We start from the raw sequence: 17,860 nt of genomic DNA on the forward strand, positions 1-17,860 counted from the left end.
TGTTGTAGGGTGAAAGTGTTCTAGTCAGCATGTGTGATGGTATGGGGGTGTATTAGTGATTGTTGTAGTCAGCATGTGTGATGGTATGGGGGTGTATTAGTGATTGTTGTAGGGTGAAAGTGTGGTAGTCAGCATGTGTGATGGTATGGGGGTGTATTAGTGATTGTTGTAGTCAGCATGTGTGATGGTATGGGGGTGTATTAGTGATTGTTGTAGGGTGAAAGTGTTCTAGTCAGCATGTGTGATGGTATGGGGGTGTATTAGTGATTGTTGTAGGGTGAAAGTGTTCTAGTCAGCATGTGTGATGGTATGGGGGTGTATTAGTGATTGTTGTAGTCAGCATGTGTGATGGTATGGGGGTGTATTAGTGATTGTTGTAGGGTGAAAGTGTGGTAGTCAGCATGTGTGATGGTATGGGGGTGTATTAGTGATTGTTGTAGTCAGCATGTGTGATGGTATGGGGGTGTATTAGTGATTGTTGTAGGGTGAAAGTGTTCTAGGCAGCATGTGTGATGGTATGGGGGTGTATTAGTGATTGTTGTAGGGTGAAAGTGTTCTAGGCAGCATGTGTGATGGTATGGGGGTGTATTAGTGATTGTTGTAGGGTGAAAGTGTGGTAGTCAGCATGTGTGATGGTATGGGGGTGTATTAGTGATTGTTGTAGGGTGAAAGTGTTCTAGGCAGCATGTGTGATGGTATGGGGGTGTATTAGTGATTGTTGTAGGGTGAAAGTGTTGTAGTCAGCATGTGTGATGGTATGGGGGTGTATTAGTGATTGTTGTAGGGTGAAAGTGTGGTAGTCAGCATGTGTGATGGTATGGGGGTGTATTAGTGATTGTTGTAGGGTGAAAGTGTTGTAGTCAGCATGTGTGATGGTATGGGGGTGTATTAGTGATTGTTGTAGGGTGAAAGTGTTGTAGTCAGCATGTGTGATGGTATGGGGGTGTATTAGTGATTGTTGTAGGGTGAAAGTGTGGTAGTCAGCATGTGTGATGGTATGGGAGTGTATTAGTGATTGTTGTAGGGTGAAAGTGTGGTAGTCAGCATGTGTGATGGTATGGGGGTGTATTAGTGGCCAAGGCATGGGTAACTTACACATGTGTGATGGTATGGGGGTGTATTAGTGCCCAAGGCATGGGTAACTTACACATGTGTGATGGTATGGGGGTGCATTAGTGCCTAGCTCATGGGTAACTTACACATCTGTGAAGGCACCATTAATGCTGAAAGGTACATACAGCTTTTGGAACAACATATGTTGTCATCCAAGCGACGTTATCATGGACGCCCCTGCTTATTTCAGCAAGACAATGCCAAGCCACGTGTTACAACAGTGCGGATTCATAGTAAAAGAGTGCAGGTACTAGACTGGCCTGCCTGTAGTCCAGACCTGTCTCCCGTTGTAAATGTGTAGCGCATTATGAAGCCTAAAAACCTGAGACCCCAGACTGTTGAACAACTTAAGTTGCACATCAAGCAAGAATGGGAAAGAATTGAAGCTGAAAAGCCTCAAAAATGTGTCTCCTCAGTTCCCAAACATTTACAGAGTGTTGTTCAAAGGAAAGGCCAAGTAACACACTGGTAAAAATGCCCCTCTGACAATGTGCTGCTGCCATTAAATTCTAAGTGAATGATTATTTGCAAAATAAACTTAAGTTTCTCAGTTGGAACAACATGAAGTATCTTGTCTTGTAGTCTATTCAGTTGAAAATAAGTTGAAAAGGATTTGCAAATCATCCTATTTTGCTTTTATTTAGCATTTACACAACGTGACAACTTCACTGCTTTTGGGTTTTGTATTAAAAGAGGTTTGCTCATTTAAGAGTTATTTTTTTTCTGTGAATAGCACTTAAATGACCGATTAAATAAACTAAACTAAACACAATAATTACATTTATTCAATTGGTAACATCTTGCAACTTTAGTTTTGTATAAATATTAGCGACAATGAACGGGAAAAAAAAATTCAAATGTAATTTATATAAATTAAGTTGTTGTAGAAATGATTCAAGACTCTGATTACATAATACATTATTGATTATTATTATTACTTAATGTATTATTTCTTAAACATTTTTACCAATACATTGATTTCGTAAATATTTTCCTCATTTCCATTAAACATAATTCAAGGACCCATTATTAGTAATGGTTAATATGAAATATCACTTAATTAAATGTTCAAACTGTGTGTAATGTTGTTGTGGCAAAATATTAAATATTAAAAATACTTGTTAAATAAAACTCCAGCCTTGTTTTTATAAATACTTAGTCCGACTACGCTACTTTGTGAATACCACTTCAATGACCAATTAAATCAAACGAAACCATTTGATTATAACTAACTGTAATAATTTGATTTATTCAATTCATAATATCTCGCAACTCTATTTTTTGTGTTTACGATGTATAAATATTAGCGACAATGAATCAAAAAATATAATTCTCAATATTTCATATATATTAGGTTATTTTAAAAATCATTATTATTAATTCAATATTTAAACAGTGTTACTGTTCAAACTGTGTGTAATGTTGCAGTGGCAAAATATTAAATGTACTGATTAAATAAAACCTTAGCCTTGTTTTTAATGAATACTTGGGCTTACTACGCTACTTTGTAATTATTATTTTTTTGTGAATAGCGCTTAAATGACCAATTAAATCAAATGAAACCATTGGATTTTAACTAAATGTAATAACTAGATTTATCCAACTCATAACATCTTGCAACTTAAATATTTGTGTGTATAATGTATAAATATTAGCAACGATGAATCGAAAAAAAAAAGTGTAAATATTTTACATATATTCAGTTATTTTAGAAATCATTCTTATTAATTAAATATTCAAACATTGTTACTGTTCAAACCGTGAATAATGTTGCAGTGGCACAAAAATCTTAAATGTACTTATTAAATAAAACTCCAACTTTGTTTTTAATGAATACTTAGCCCTACTAGCTGCTTTGTATTTTTTTTGTGAATGGCACTTAAATGACCAATTAAATCAAATGACACCATTGGATTATAACTAAATGTAACCATTTGTTTTATTCAAGTCATAATATCCCACAACGTAAATATTTATGTGTACAATGTATAAATATTAGTGACGATTAATCTAAATTTTTTTTCAATATTTTACATATATTAGGTTATTTTAGAAATCATTATTAATAATAATTAAATCTTCAAACAGTGTTACTGTTCAAACTGTGTGTATTGTTGCAGTGGCAAAATATTAAATGTACTGGTTAAATAAAACCTCAGCCTTGTTTTTAGTGAATACTTAGGACTACTAGCCACATTGTTTTTGGTGAGCAAAGTAGACAATTTGGAGCCCCACCTGTGGTTTTTGTCCTCCATCTGCAGCGTGTAGTACATGTCGTCGGCCAGCAGGGCGCGGGTGTTGCTGGCGTTCTCGCCCCACTTCAGCTTCAGGCTCTGCGGCCCTGCGGCGGAGCACTCCAGAGGGGGCGGGGCGGGCGGAAGGGGGTGTGTCCTCACCAGAAGGGGCGGACTGGGAGGGCCGCAGCCGATGGCGTTCACCGCCTTGATCTGTACGCTGGGGACAAATACAAAACCAAACACGCCCATCAAAACGGACACTTTTTGAAATATCTGGCCAGCCTTCATGAGCCATCAAAATATGGAAAAGACGCTAATAGGAATGGGCTCCAAAATGCAAAATATGGAAAAGACGCTAATAGGAATGGGCTCCAAAATACAAAATATGGAAAAGACGCTAATAGGAATGGGCTCCAAAATGCAAAGGTTGTTATTCTCTCACTTCCTTGCACCTGATGAGGTGATCAGCAGCTCAGTCACACACCTGCCGCCAAGGTGCAGCAGACATTTAGTCAGCTTCTCTCTCTCTCTCAGCGTCGTGCAGCTCAGGCAAAACAACAATATGGAATTTATACTTTATTATTACTTTTGTATCTTGCTTTTATGTCAATAGACCCTGCTTTTATAAATACTGTACATATTTATCATTTTAGACAGTAGTTACTTTTTTTTTTTACAATTATTACATATAATATTTGAGATATGATACAATGGGTTGAAATGTTTATTATTGTGACATTTGCTGTCCCCTATTAAACCGTTATTGTCCCCAATGAAACTAGTGGCTAAGTAAAAATGTACATTGTTAATCATTTTAGACAGTAGTTACGTTTTTAACAGCAATTACATACAATATCTAAGATATTACGATGGGTTCATATGTTTAGTATTGTGACATTTGCTGTCCCCTATTAAACCATTATTGTCCCCAATCAAACTAGTGGCTGCATAATAATCAACATTTTATAAAGCAATTTATACAGTAGTAAACAATTGTTTTACAATTATTACATGTCGTATTTAACATATAATATGATGTATTGAATTGTTTATTATTGTAATATTTTTGTCCCCTATTAAACCGTTATTGTCCCCAATGAAACTAGTGGCTACATATTAAAATTAGTTTTTCAATGTGTTAATTATTTTATATACTTTTTGAGTTAATACAACAGATTTAAATGTTGACCACTGTGATACCTCCGTCCCCAATTGAACTTTTGTCACCAATTAAAGTTTTTAAGTCTTAAAAAAACCCAGAGTAGCAACATAATAATGCAGTATTTTTAAATATTGTGTATGGTAGTTATGGTTCACAGCGATCACATATAATCTTTATAGAAATGGAATGGATTCAACTGTTTATTGTGTTATTTTTGTCCCCTATTAAAGCATTGATGCAGGGGGGGGGGGGGGGGGGGAGCTTTTATGGACTCCTGCGTGTTGGGACTACTATTGCAAAATATCAAATAGTCGCACACAAACACACAAACACACAAACACACACAAGCGAGAGGAAAAACACCCGGCAAGTCATACATTTAGGTTGTGAATAATAATATTTCAAGTATCCTATTGCAGTAAATACAAGGAATTACCGTCATTGCGACGCTGACACACACACACACACACACACACACACACACACACACACACACACACACACACACACACACACACACACACACACACACACACACACACACACACACACCTAGTGGTGGCCATTATGCAAGAGAGCAAAGTGACATGGGAACACAAACAAGCTGGGAATGAAAACAAGTGTGTGTAATCACTCCTCCCACACACACACACACACACACACACACACACACACACACACACACACACACACACACACACACACACACACACACACACACACGCACACGCACTTAGAGATAACCACCTTTTGAGAAGGATGAGAAGAGCACTCGGGGATTGTGTCAGCAATAATATTTCTGGGAAGTAAAGAAGCTGACTCTCTAACATCCAAAGATGTTCTTTCCAATACGATGATGGACTTGAAATGGATGAGAGTGTCAGTGTCCTTTAAATGAAATGGCAAGCGGTAGGAAATGGATGGATGGATGGGCTTTAGCAGCTCATCACAAAGGTCAGTGGTGGTGTCTGCATGCTGCCCCCCACTGGCCCAGCTGGTAACTGCACTGTTTTGCAATCACGGCAGTGAGAAATATTAATGCTGATAACTACATCCATCCATCCATTTTCTACCGCTTATTCCCTTTTTGGGGTCACGGGGGGCGCTGGCGCCTATCTCAGCTACAATCGGGCGGAAGGCGGGGTACACCCTGGACAAGTGGCCACCTCATGGCAGGGCCAACACAGACAGACAACATTCACACACTAGGGCAGATGTCCGATAATGGCTTTTTTGCCGATATCTGATATTGTCCGACTCTTAATTACCGATTCCGATATCAACCGATACCAAAATATATACTCAGTTGTGGAATTAACACATTATTATTAGAGATGTCCAATAATGACTTTTTTGCCAATATCCGATATTGTCTAACTCTTTATTACCAATTCCGATATCAACTGATACTGATATGTACAGTTGTGCAATTAACACATTATTAGAGATGTCCGATAATGGCTTTTTATATCAGTATCGGTTGATATCGGAATCGGTAATCAAAAGTTGGACAGTATCAGATATCGGCAAAAAAGCCTTTATAGGACATCTCTAAAAAGAATGTGTTGATTCCAAAACTGTATATATCTGTATCGGTTGATCTTGGAATTGGTAATTAAGAGTTGGACAATATTGGAATATCGGATATCAGCAAAAAAGCCATTATCGGACATCTCAAATAATAATGTGTTAATGAGGCAGCGTGACTTTAGAACAGCCAACATTGTACTTCAGGTGAGGCAGCGTGACTTTAGAACAGCCAACATTGTACTTCAGGTGAGGAGGCAGCGTGACTTTAGAACAGCCAACATTGTACTTCAGGTGAGGCAGCGTGACTTTAGAACAGCCAACATTGTACTTCAGGTGAGGCAGCGTGACTTTAGAACAGCCAACATTGTACTTCAGGTGAGGCAGCGTGACTTTAGAACAGCCAACATTGTACTTCAGGTGAGGAGGCAGCGTGACTTTAGAACAGCCAACATTGTACTTCAGGTGAGGCCCGCAGCACAGAAGACGGGACATCGACAGAAAAGCCATTATCGGACATCTTTATACAGAATATTCTTTTGCATTTCCAACAAAACTCTCTTTGAGCCAAATTCCCTTAGAAAAGACTGGGAGGTTGTTCCCAAGTTGCACAATTCCCACATTGGTCAACCTCTTGGCAGCTTTCCAACGTCCACACCTGCACATCCCAACTAACTCTCCCTAGTTCCCAAACCACATTTCAGTATTCCTGGACATTCAAACTTTCAAAGCATTTCCAACGTCATCATCAGAGCTTTCACACACAATTCCTTCAGAAATATCCTCATTTTCTACAAAATGTCACTGCAATGCTGAGCTAGCTGCTAATAGCTAGCATGCTAACGAGGTATTTGGCTTTTTGGGTGTGTTTTTTGGATCAGACTGGAATGCATCGACACCCAAGTCCTTCATCTTCTGTGGAGCAAACATTACCTGTACTGGCTGTCCGGCTGCAGACCGCTGATGAGGTGACTTGTGGCGGCCTCCACCGTGATGGTCCTCTCGTCCACCGAGATGATGTAAGAGGAGATCTCCGCCCCGTTGCTGATTGGCTCCTCCCACTTGAGGAGGAAGGAGGTGGACCGCGACTGGCCCGACTCGGAGGAGGCCGGGAGGTCCAGGAGGCTGAGGGAGGAGACCGGGTCGGGGACGGTCGCCGGCGTCTGGAAACCCACCTGCTCGCTGTGAGGCCCCGCCCCCGCTTGATTGACAGCCTGGTAAGGGAGTCAAAGCCATGGCGTCAATGTTGAGGGAAGTGACGCGGCACGGCGGAGCGGCGCGAGGCACCTGTAGCCGGCAGCAGTAGCGTGTGGCGGGCATCAGATCCCACACTTCACACTGGGTGGCCGCGCCGCAGTAGATGAGCTCCAGGGGCTCGTCTTCCCGACCCCACTCCAGGCGGTACTCCGAGATGTCGCTACCAGATCCTTCTGGACTCTGGATGAGGAAAACACACAGGAAATACATTTGTGGCGGTAGCGCCCCCTATGGCGGCTACTCAACAGAAATATTACTGGGCGTACTCTATGAATTTTTAAATCCATATTGGAGCCGATAAACAAAGCAGCTAATTTATACATATATATGTATGTATATATATATATATATATATATATATATATATATATATATATATATATATATATATATATATATATATATATATATATATATATATATATACATGTCTTGATTGGATTATCCAGAGAATAGTGCTCGATACCGTGGTAGAGCGCAATATGTAGGTGTGGGAAAAATCACAAGACTACTTCATCTCTACAGATCTGTTTCATGAGGGGTTCCCTCAATCATCAGGAGATTTTAATGGAAGCATTCACATACAATGGTTTATATAGGGCACAGAGTGGGTGGGTACAGGCAGGCGTAGGGCGTGGTGATTGGCTCATGTGTTACCTAGGAGGTGTTTCCGTCTGTGGCGGCATGTTGAAATGATTTCACTGCGCTTGTTGAGGGATGATAGATCTGGATGATATATAATAAACAGTTTCTCTTTTAAGCATAGGTTGCATCTTTTATTACCACTGTTGTAAGGTGTGCTGGATGCAAGAATTTGCCATGTTATTGAATATTCAACATTATTGTCTTTGAGGTTCCAAATGTGCTTGCTGAGTTCTGTAGAATTCCGCAAGGTCTGGTTTCTAAAGGAGGCGTTGTGATTATTCCATCTGGCTTTAAACGCTCCTTTGGTTAATCCTACGTACGTGTCGGATGTGTTAATGTCCTTGCGTGTTACCTTTGCTTGGTAAACGACTGATGTTTGTAAGCACCCCCCGTTGAGAGGGCAATCAGGTTTCTTGCGGCCGTTACATTCCTTATTGGTTTCAGAGTTAGTTTTGTATTTTTATGGTGTTTTGTATATTGTACAGGATTGCTAATTCTTTTTATTGGATAGTAATCTGTTTTTTTCAGTTGTTAGTTTTTCCTTTATTACCTCTTGTGTTATTTATTTCACCTCATATTTGTTGTCTTTAATCTCGTTATATGCAAATATAATGACAATAAAGTCCATTCTATTCTATATGTATGTACACATATAAATATATAATATATATATATATACATACATTATATATATATATATATATATATATATATATATATATATATATATGTGAGTGTATATATATATATATATGTGTGTGTGTCTCAACGGTATATGTGTGTATATGTATATATACATATATGTGTATATATATACATACTGTATATATATATATATACAGTATATATATATGTATATATATGTGTGTATATATACATACTGTATATACATATATGTATATGTGTGAATATGTATATGTATATACATATATGTGTGTGTATGTACCGGTATATATATACAAAGATATGTATATATATGTATATATATATACATATTTTGTATATATATGTATATATACACATTTATACCGTATTTTCCGCAGTATAAGGCGCACCTAAAACCTCCAATTTTCTCAACAGCTGACAGTGCACCTTATCTAAGGAGCATTATTAAGCCACAACATGTCTGGCAAGTACGGCATGCAGCACATAACTCCAGCCTCTACTGTCACGTCTATTCTATGCACCTTATAATGCGCTGCACCTTATATATGAACACACTTTTAAAATAGGCCATTCATTGTAGGTGCGCCTTATAGTCCAGTGCGCCTTATAGTGCAGGAAGTACGGTACTTGATATGTATACATATATATGTAATTTAAAAATCCTTAGAAGACAAAAGTTGTAAATAATACACACTTTTAAGGTCACACAGAAGTCTGCTGATTTGTCCGCAGAGAACTTTCAGTGCGTAAAAGATCAACACAAATCAGGCACATTGAAGAAATATTTCCAATTGCAAAGATTTTGCATTTGTCACATGTGTGATGCAGCTAGCGCCATCCCAGCTAAAGGCTTAAGCTCAACGGTTCACAATTCAACCTTAATCAGCTCGTAAAAAAATTGAAATGGTTCTCACCTCCCAGGTAAGCGAGATGCAGGTGTTACTGGTGAGAGATATGAGTGGCGCCCCACACTGGCCAGGAGGACCTGCTGCAGTCGTCACCTCCGTCGGCTCAGAGTATTCGCCAAACTGCAAACGCACACACACACACACACACACACACACACGCGCACACACACACACGCGCACACACACACGCACGCACACACACGCACGCACACACACACACACACGCGCACACACACGCACGCACACACACACACACACGCGCACACACACACGCACGCACACACACACGCACGCACACACACACACACACGCGCACACACACACACACACGCACACACACACACACACGCACACACACACACACACACGCACACACACACACACACACACACACACACACACACGCACACACACACACACACACACACACACACACACACACGCACACACACACACACACACACACACACACACACACACACGCACACACACACACACACACACGCGCACACACACACGCACACGCACACACACACACACACACACACACACACACACACACACACACACACACACACACACACACACACGCACACACGCGCACACACATGCACACATGCGCACACACACACGCACACACACACACACACACGCACACACACACACACACACACGCACACGCACACGCACACACACACACACACACACACACACACACACGCACACACACACACACACACACACACACACACACACACACACACACACACACACACACACACGCGCACACACACATTTAATAACGCTGTACTATTATCTGTGATCCATCAGCGTCAGTTTGAGCGCTCACCCCAGCATCGTTGGCGGCCCTCAGTCTGAAAGTGTAAGTGGCCCCGGGGAGCAGACTACCCACAGTGCATTGCAGCTCCGATCCCTGGAACACTTGGGCTGGTTTGGCGTCGCCCTCGCTCATCTCCAGGTTGAACATCAAGGCCTTGCACAAGGGCTCAGAGGCAGGAGCGTCTGGCAAGACACGTTTACAACCAATATAATAATTCACAATGCAGGGTTTTATACCTTTATATAAGTATAGAATATAAATAAATAAATATTAATAAACTCAATGTAAATGATTAGACATATTTGTTATTAATATTAATGCTCATTGAACAATGATGTACTAAAAAGTTTCTTAATTGTTTTCCATATTTTTTTAAATGAAATCCACATTTAATATGATGCATTCTTTTGTAATAAATAAACAGTTTTGTGATTATTTTGTGCGCAAAATAAGACGTTTATCATCTTTAAAACGTATATTTGCATATATTCCCGAAACAATTCTGGGCCAGATTCAAACCGAGCGTCACAGCAGAAACATTGTTATTGTCCACCCATTGTTAAAAGAATGAAGTGTAAGTTTGTCCACCCATTGTTAAAAGAATGAAGTGTAAGTTTGTCCACCCATTGTTAAAAGAATGATGTGTAAGTAATCACACAACTTTAGCATGCTTAAAGTCCGTTGCTATAGTTACTAGCTATTGTGCTCAAGCTGTACAAGACTTACTTCCTATAGACGACAGCACGCGGACGAAGCAGAGACAAGGCCCGTCACGTATTGTGCGTACTGGAGCTGCTTTGCATAATATATGTGACCACTCCTTTTCCAGGCGGCCTCAGCAATGTTGACTGTGGAACTCCTGAATAAATAGAGGGACGCGGGAGCTAAACCTTAGAGCGTAGGGTGAGACTGTGACTAAGTGTGCAGCTCCATGCGTTCTCCTCATGAGCTAAATTGAACTCTGTCTCGACATGATTCCTTGCTTCTTGTCTGTTTAATAGATGTCATCAGTGTTTCAACCTGACATCCATCCATTCATTTTCTACTGCTTGTCATCTTTCAGGGTCGCAGGGGGAGGTGGACTGGACTATGTTAGATCCACTATGGACTGGACTCTCACTATTATGTTGGATCCACTATGGACTGGACTCTCACTATTATGTTAGATCCACTATGGACTGGACTCTCACTATTATGTTAGATCCACTATGGACTGGACTCTCACTATTATGTTAGATCCACTATGGACTGGACTCTCACTATTATGTTAGATCCACTATGGACTGGACTCTCACTATTATGTTAGATCCACTATGGACTGGACTCTCACTATTATGTTAGATCCACTATGGACTGGACTCTCACTACTATGTTAGATCCACTATGGACTGGACTCTCACTATTATGTTAGATCCACTATGGACTGGACTCTCACTATTATGTCAGATCCACTATGGACTGGACTCTCACACTATTATGTTAGATCCACTATGGACTGGACTCTCACTATTATGTTAGATCCACTATGGACTGGACTCTCACTATTATGTTAGATCCACTATGGACTGGACTCTCACTATTATGTTAGATCCACTATGGACTGGACTCTCACACTATTATGTTAGATCCACTATGGACTGGACTCTCACTATTATGTTAGATCCACTATGGACTGGACTCTCACTATTATGTTAGATCCACTATGGACTGGACTCTCACTATTATGTTAGATCCACTATGGACTGGACTCTCACTATTATGTTAGATCCACTATGGACTGGACTCTCACACTATTATGTTAGATCCACTATGGACTGGACTCTCACTATTATGTTAGATCCACTATGGACTGGACTCTCACACTATTATCTTAGATCCATTATGGACTGGACTCTCACACTATTATGTTAGATCCATTAGGGACTGGACTCTCACACTATTATGTTAGATCCATTATGGACTGGACTCTCACACTATTATGTTAGATCCACTATGGACTGGACTCTCACACTATTATGTTAGATCCACTATGGACTGGACTCTCACACTATTATGTTAGATTCACTATGGACTGGACTCTCACTATTATGTTAGATCCACTATGGACTGGACTCTCACACTATTATCTTAGATCCATTATGGACTGGACTCTCACACTATTATGTTAGATCCATTAGGGACTGGACTCTCACACTATTATGTTAGATCCACTATGGACTGGACTCTCACTATTATGTTAGATCCACTATGGACTGGACTCTCACACTATTATGTTAGATCCACTATGGACTGGACTCTCACACTATTATGTTAGATCCACTATGGACTGGACTCTCACTATTATGTTAGATCCACTATGGACTGGACTCTCACTATTATGTTAGATCCACTATGGACTGGACTCTCACTATTATGTTAGATCCACTGTGGACTGGACTCTCACACTATCATGTTAGATCCACTATGGACTGGACTCTCACACTATTATGTTAGATCCACTATGGACTGGACTCTCACTATTATGTTAGATCCACTATGGACTGGACTCTCACACTATTATGTTAGATCCACTATGGACTGGACTCTCACTATTATGTTAGATCCACTATGGACTGGACTCTCACACTATTATGTTAGATCCACTATGGACTGGACTCTCACTATTATGTTGGATCCACTATGGACTGGACTCTCACTATTATGTTAGATCCACTATGGACTGGACTCTCACACTATTATGTTAGATCCACTATGGACTGGACTCTCACTATTGTGTTAGATCCACTATGGACTGGACTCTCACACTATTATGTTAGATCCACTATGGACTGGACTCTCACTATTATGTTAGATCCACTATGGACTGGACTCTCACACTATTATGTTAGATCCACTATGGACTGGACTCTCACACTATTATGTTAGATCCACTATGGACTGGACTCTCACTATTATGTTAGATCCACTATGGACTGGACTCTCACTATTATGTTAGATCCACTATGGACTGGACTCTCACTATTATGTTAGATCCACTATGGACTGGACTCTCACTATTATGTTAGATCCACTATGGACTGGACTCTCACAATAATATCAGGATATAGTCACTTTCTGTATCGCACTGAGACAAAGCCACAATCTATCGATATATCGCCCATTTGACTCCAATATGTTATTGGTTAATTACATTTGAAATGAAATACATAAATGTTTGATCCAAATACCACTTGAATGATTCATGAATGGTTTCATCGATGCAATAACTTGGTTGTTACCTCGGCTCCAAAGCAGGTTGGCATCAAACACTATCAGTAGCGATAAATAGTCTTTGCATCCAACCGAGGCGGCTCGTAAAAACGGTACATACCAGCTCCGTCCATGGTGTCCGCGTGAAATGACTTCCCTTCTTTATAACACATGATATCATGGATCAAACACATGATATCATGGATCAAACACATCAAACAGTCCCACTTGTATCAATGTCACAAAGAAAAAGACATCATCATCATTGATTTTTGAAAGATGTACCCGTACTATTTTGATATCAGTCTTTCAAAACATGTACTTGTGGTGTTTTGACCTTTTGAGAATGATTGCGATGTTGAGATTCCACAAAACATCTGCCAACTAACCTGGTTTTGGAACTTAAGAAGGTCCCAACAGTGCCAAGTGGGAAACTTACAGGTTGAGCTTGTTTCGATCAATTTTACTCACGACTCTTCTTTTTCTTCTTTTGGTGTTTTTTTTGACCGAGGGCCCCATGCACAAAATCCCAGGAGCCTTAAACTCGACTCAGCAGCCCCACCTGTTGTTGTGGAGTAGCAACTACAGGTGCAAGAGTGTGGATCACGGAGGCTGCAACTTTACTAACCTTGAACATCTATGTTTTTATACTTCAACTATTTTGTTTTTGATTGAAGAAAATTGTTTTTTTTTTACTTGCAAATATTTATTTTGTTATTTTACTTTTGAAGAAAAAGTATTTTTCTACTTGCAAATTGTTTTTTTAATTGAAGAAAATTGTTTTTATACTTAGGAATAGTATTTGTACTTGCAAAATATTATTGTTATACTTGTAAGTCGTTTTTTTATTGAAGAAAATTGTTTATATACTTGCGTATACTGTTTTTACTTGCACAAATTATTTTTCTACACTAGCCAATCGTTATTTTTTTTATTCTTTATCATTATTAATCAGTCCAACAAAATAATACACAATAACACCATAATAATTCAATTCCAATTCCAAAACCAAAGCTGGCCCAGCAACATTCAGAATAGTAATCAACAGAGCAATTAAGAGGACAAACAAACATGACACAAAACAATCCAAAAATAGCCAAACAAGCTCACAGCCATTTATAAAAAAATAAAATCCAAACATTTTAAAAATGTACCATAGAATATTTCTTTTACTTTCAAAAAAATTATAGTTATACTTGCGAATCGTATTTTTAATTGAAGAAAATTGTTTTTTTTACTTGCAGAAAATTATTTTTATACTTGCAAAGTCATTTTTTATTAAAAAACATTTTTTATACATTTTTTTTTCATTGAGGACAATTATTTATGTACTTGCGAATTGTTTTTATAATAGCAGAAAATAGTTTGTATACAAATAGTTTTTATTTTACTTGCAAATATATATATATTTTTTAAATATTTTGTATACGTGCGAATATTTTTTTTATGTATAATTGTAAATATTTTTTTCATTGAAGAAAATTATTTTTCTGCTTGCAAATTGTTTTCTTAATTGGAGAGAATTGTTTGTATGCTTGTAAATGTTTTTTTTTACATGCAAAAAACTATTTTTCAGTTTGTGAGTATTTTTTTTAAATGAAAAAATTGTTTTTATGCTTGCAAATTGTTTTTTTAGTTGCAGACAATTATTGTTATACCCGCAAATCCTTTAAAAAAAAAAAAAAAAAAGGTTATACTTGTGAATCCTTTTTTTAATGTCATTAAATATATGTATGATTGCAAAAAAATGTTTTCCCTGAAAAAAACAATTTTTGACTTGCAAATTGAATTTTTAATTGGAGAAAATTGTTTATACTCTTGTGAATAGTTTTTTTTAACTCGCAAAAAATAATTTTTCTACTTGTGAATCGTAGTTTTTTATTGAACTAAATATTTTTTATACTTGTGAACTGTTTTTAACTTCCAGAAAATTATTGTACTGGCAAATATTTTTTTATTTAGAGAAAAAAGGTTTGATACCTGTGAAAAAATGTTTGAATGGAAAAAAAAGATGTTTTTATGATTAAAAATACTTTTTTTAATTGAAGAAAATAATTTTTTACTTGCAAATAGTTTTTTTAATTGAACAATACTCGAGGATCAATTTCTGTTTAAAGAAAACAGTTTTTGTACTTGTGAGTAATATTTTTAATGGAATTTTATTTTTTATAATTGCAAATACTTATTTTAATTTAAATGAAGAAAACTATTTTCTACTGGCAAATTGAATTTTTAATTGAAGAAAATTGTTTATACGCTTTTTTACTTGCAAAAAATAATTGTTCTACTTGTCAATCGTTTTTTTTCAGTTAAAAAATAGTTTTTATACTTGACAATTGTTTTTTTTACTTGCAATAAATTACTGTTATACTTGTGAATTTTTTTTTTTAATTGAAGATAATTATTTGTATACTTGTGAATCTTTTGGAATGGAAGAAATGTCTTTTTATACTTCCGTGCGGAACAAATATACTTTTATTCTTGAACATAGTTGTTTTTTCTTGCAGAAAACATACATTTGTGAATCGTTTTTTTCATCAAAGAAAATCTTTTTTTTCCAGCCCACCTGAGGGATAAGCCGTAGAAAATGGATGAATCCTTGGACGTGAGTCAAAACATTTTTGCGTGTTTGTGGAGTTTTATCAGTAATTGGGCCTTCACCACAAACAAGCTTGTTTCCATTTAAAATGCGGGTCGAAAGCCACCCGGTGCATTGTGGGTGACCTTAACTTGTGGTTCATTATGCCAATCAGACCAAAGTGGTGAGAAAAACTGAAAAAAACCCCACAAGCGCTTTCCGGCCGTTGCATGCTGGGAAAACTGCAGCGGCGGCGGCGCGGCGCTCCAAGGGGACGATGAGGACGATACGAGGCTGCTAAATTAGAGCTCCATTAGGGCTGAAGCGCTCTGATTAGAGCAGGCGGGGTAAACACGGCAGGCAGCCAGAGGGCGATTAAGGCGGCACAAACTAGTGAAATACATCCACCTACCCCATTCCAACTGCACCTCCTTGTGTTTGGCTTTACCCACAATCCTCGGCGGCTGGCAGGGCCCCGGCGGCACGCTTAAAGTGCGGACTGGGACGCTGGTGGCGCACTTGAGGAGGGGAGGAGAGGAGAGGAGAAGGTGTGACGTCACGCTGAAGCTCTGATGGCGTGGAAACCTGCAGGAGCCCAGGACTACCTGACTGTGGCCCCCCGTGGTGATGCTGCACACCCGCAGCTTGTACACGCTGCCCGCCGACAGACGCTCGCACACGCACTCTGTCCATGGCCCGCTGTACGCCACTTCCCATTGGCTCGCTGCGCGCACACACACACACACACACACACACACACACACACACACACCACACACACACACACAGTTGAAAAAAACATCATCCGCTCACCTCATTTTTCTTGTGCCGCAAATGTAGAAAATGATGAGTATTTAAGCTTTGTTGGGGTTTTGTCTTCACATTCCAGTGTTTATCTTGTTGCCTTTAAAGAACAAATACGTCCGTTCTCCCTCCTTAGTCTTCACCCTGTTTCTACTTGCAAGTTGCTGTTTGTGTGTGTGTGTGTGTGTGTGTGTGTGTGTGTGTGTGTGTGTGTGTGTGTTGACCAACATGAGCCGCGGCTTGTGTGCCAGCAGTGTGACCTCATCATGTCGATGAAAATAAATAAATACAAATAATAAATAAAGACATATACAACATATATACACACACATATACATATATTAAATTATTATTGCTTTTTCTTGACCTTCTGCCTATGTTTACATACTTCATACCATATTTTACTAATATTTACGGATTATATTTGATATATTATTATGTTTTTTAATTGACCTACTTGTTACCTTCTTCTGCCTGTTCACCTACTTTATAGCATCTTTTACAAATGTTGACCTATTCTTTATATTTATTTCATCATATGTTTTTGTTTACCTACTTGTTTACCTTCTTCTGCCTATGTTACCTACTTTATAGCATCTTTTACTTAAGTTTACCTATTCTTTATATTTATTTCATCATATGTTTTTGTTTACCTACTTGTTTACCTTCTTCTGTCTGTTACCTACTTTATAGCATCTTTTACTTACGTTTACCTGTTCTTTATATTTATTCGGTTTATTTAAAAGATTCCTTTTTTGATTATTTACCAACTTATTTACTTTCTTCTGCCGATGTTTAACAATATTTTACTTATGTTTAGCTATTCCTTTTATTTCTTTTTTAATAATTATGATTTGTGTTTGTTTACCTAGG

The 17,860-nt window shown here is 38.4% G+C and overlaps 1 protein-coding gene across 1 annotated transcript in view; it reads right to left on the reverse strand.

Annotated features, from left to right (window-relative positions):
* fndc3ba (fibronectin type III domain containing 3Ba) overlaps positions 1-17,860 on the reverse strand; it is a 76,489-nt gene that overhangs the window by 21,522 nt on the left and 37,107 nt on the right. Inside the window, exons 14-20 of the mRNA XM_061896353.1 lie at positions 16,789-16,907; positions 16,596-16,701; positions 10,366-10,538; positions 9,522-9,635; positions 7,327-7,476; positions 6,973-7,253; positions 3,349-3,567 (exon numbers count right to left, since the gene is read on the reverse strand). Coding sequence (XP_061752337.1) covers positions 3,349-3,567; positions 6,973-7,253; positions 7,327-7,476; positions 9,522-9,635; positions 10,366-10,538; positions 16,596-16,701; positions 16,789-16,907 — 1,162 coding nt within the window. The remainder of the gene's footprint in view (positions 1-3,348; positions 3,568-6,972; positions 7,254-7,326; positions 7,477-9,521; positions 9,636-10,365; positions 10,539-16,595; positions 16,702-16,788; positions 16,908-17,860) is intronic.

Source organism: Nerophis ophidion, linkage group LG03 (genome assembly GCF_033978795.1).
Source record: "Nerophis ophidion isolate RoL-2023_Sa linkage group LG03, RoL_Noph_v1.0, whole genome shotgun sequence".
Lineage (NCBI taxonomy): Eukaryota > Metazoa > Chordata > Actinopteri > Syngnathiformes > Syngnathidae > Nerophis > Nerophis ophidion.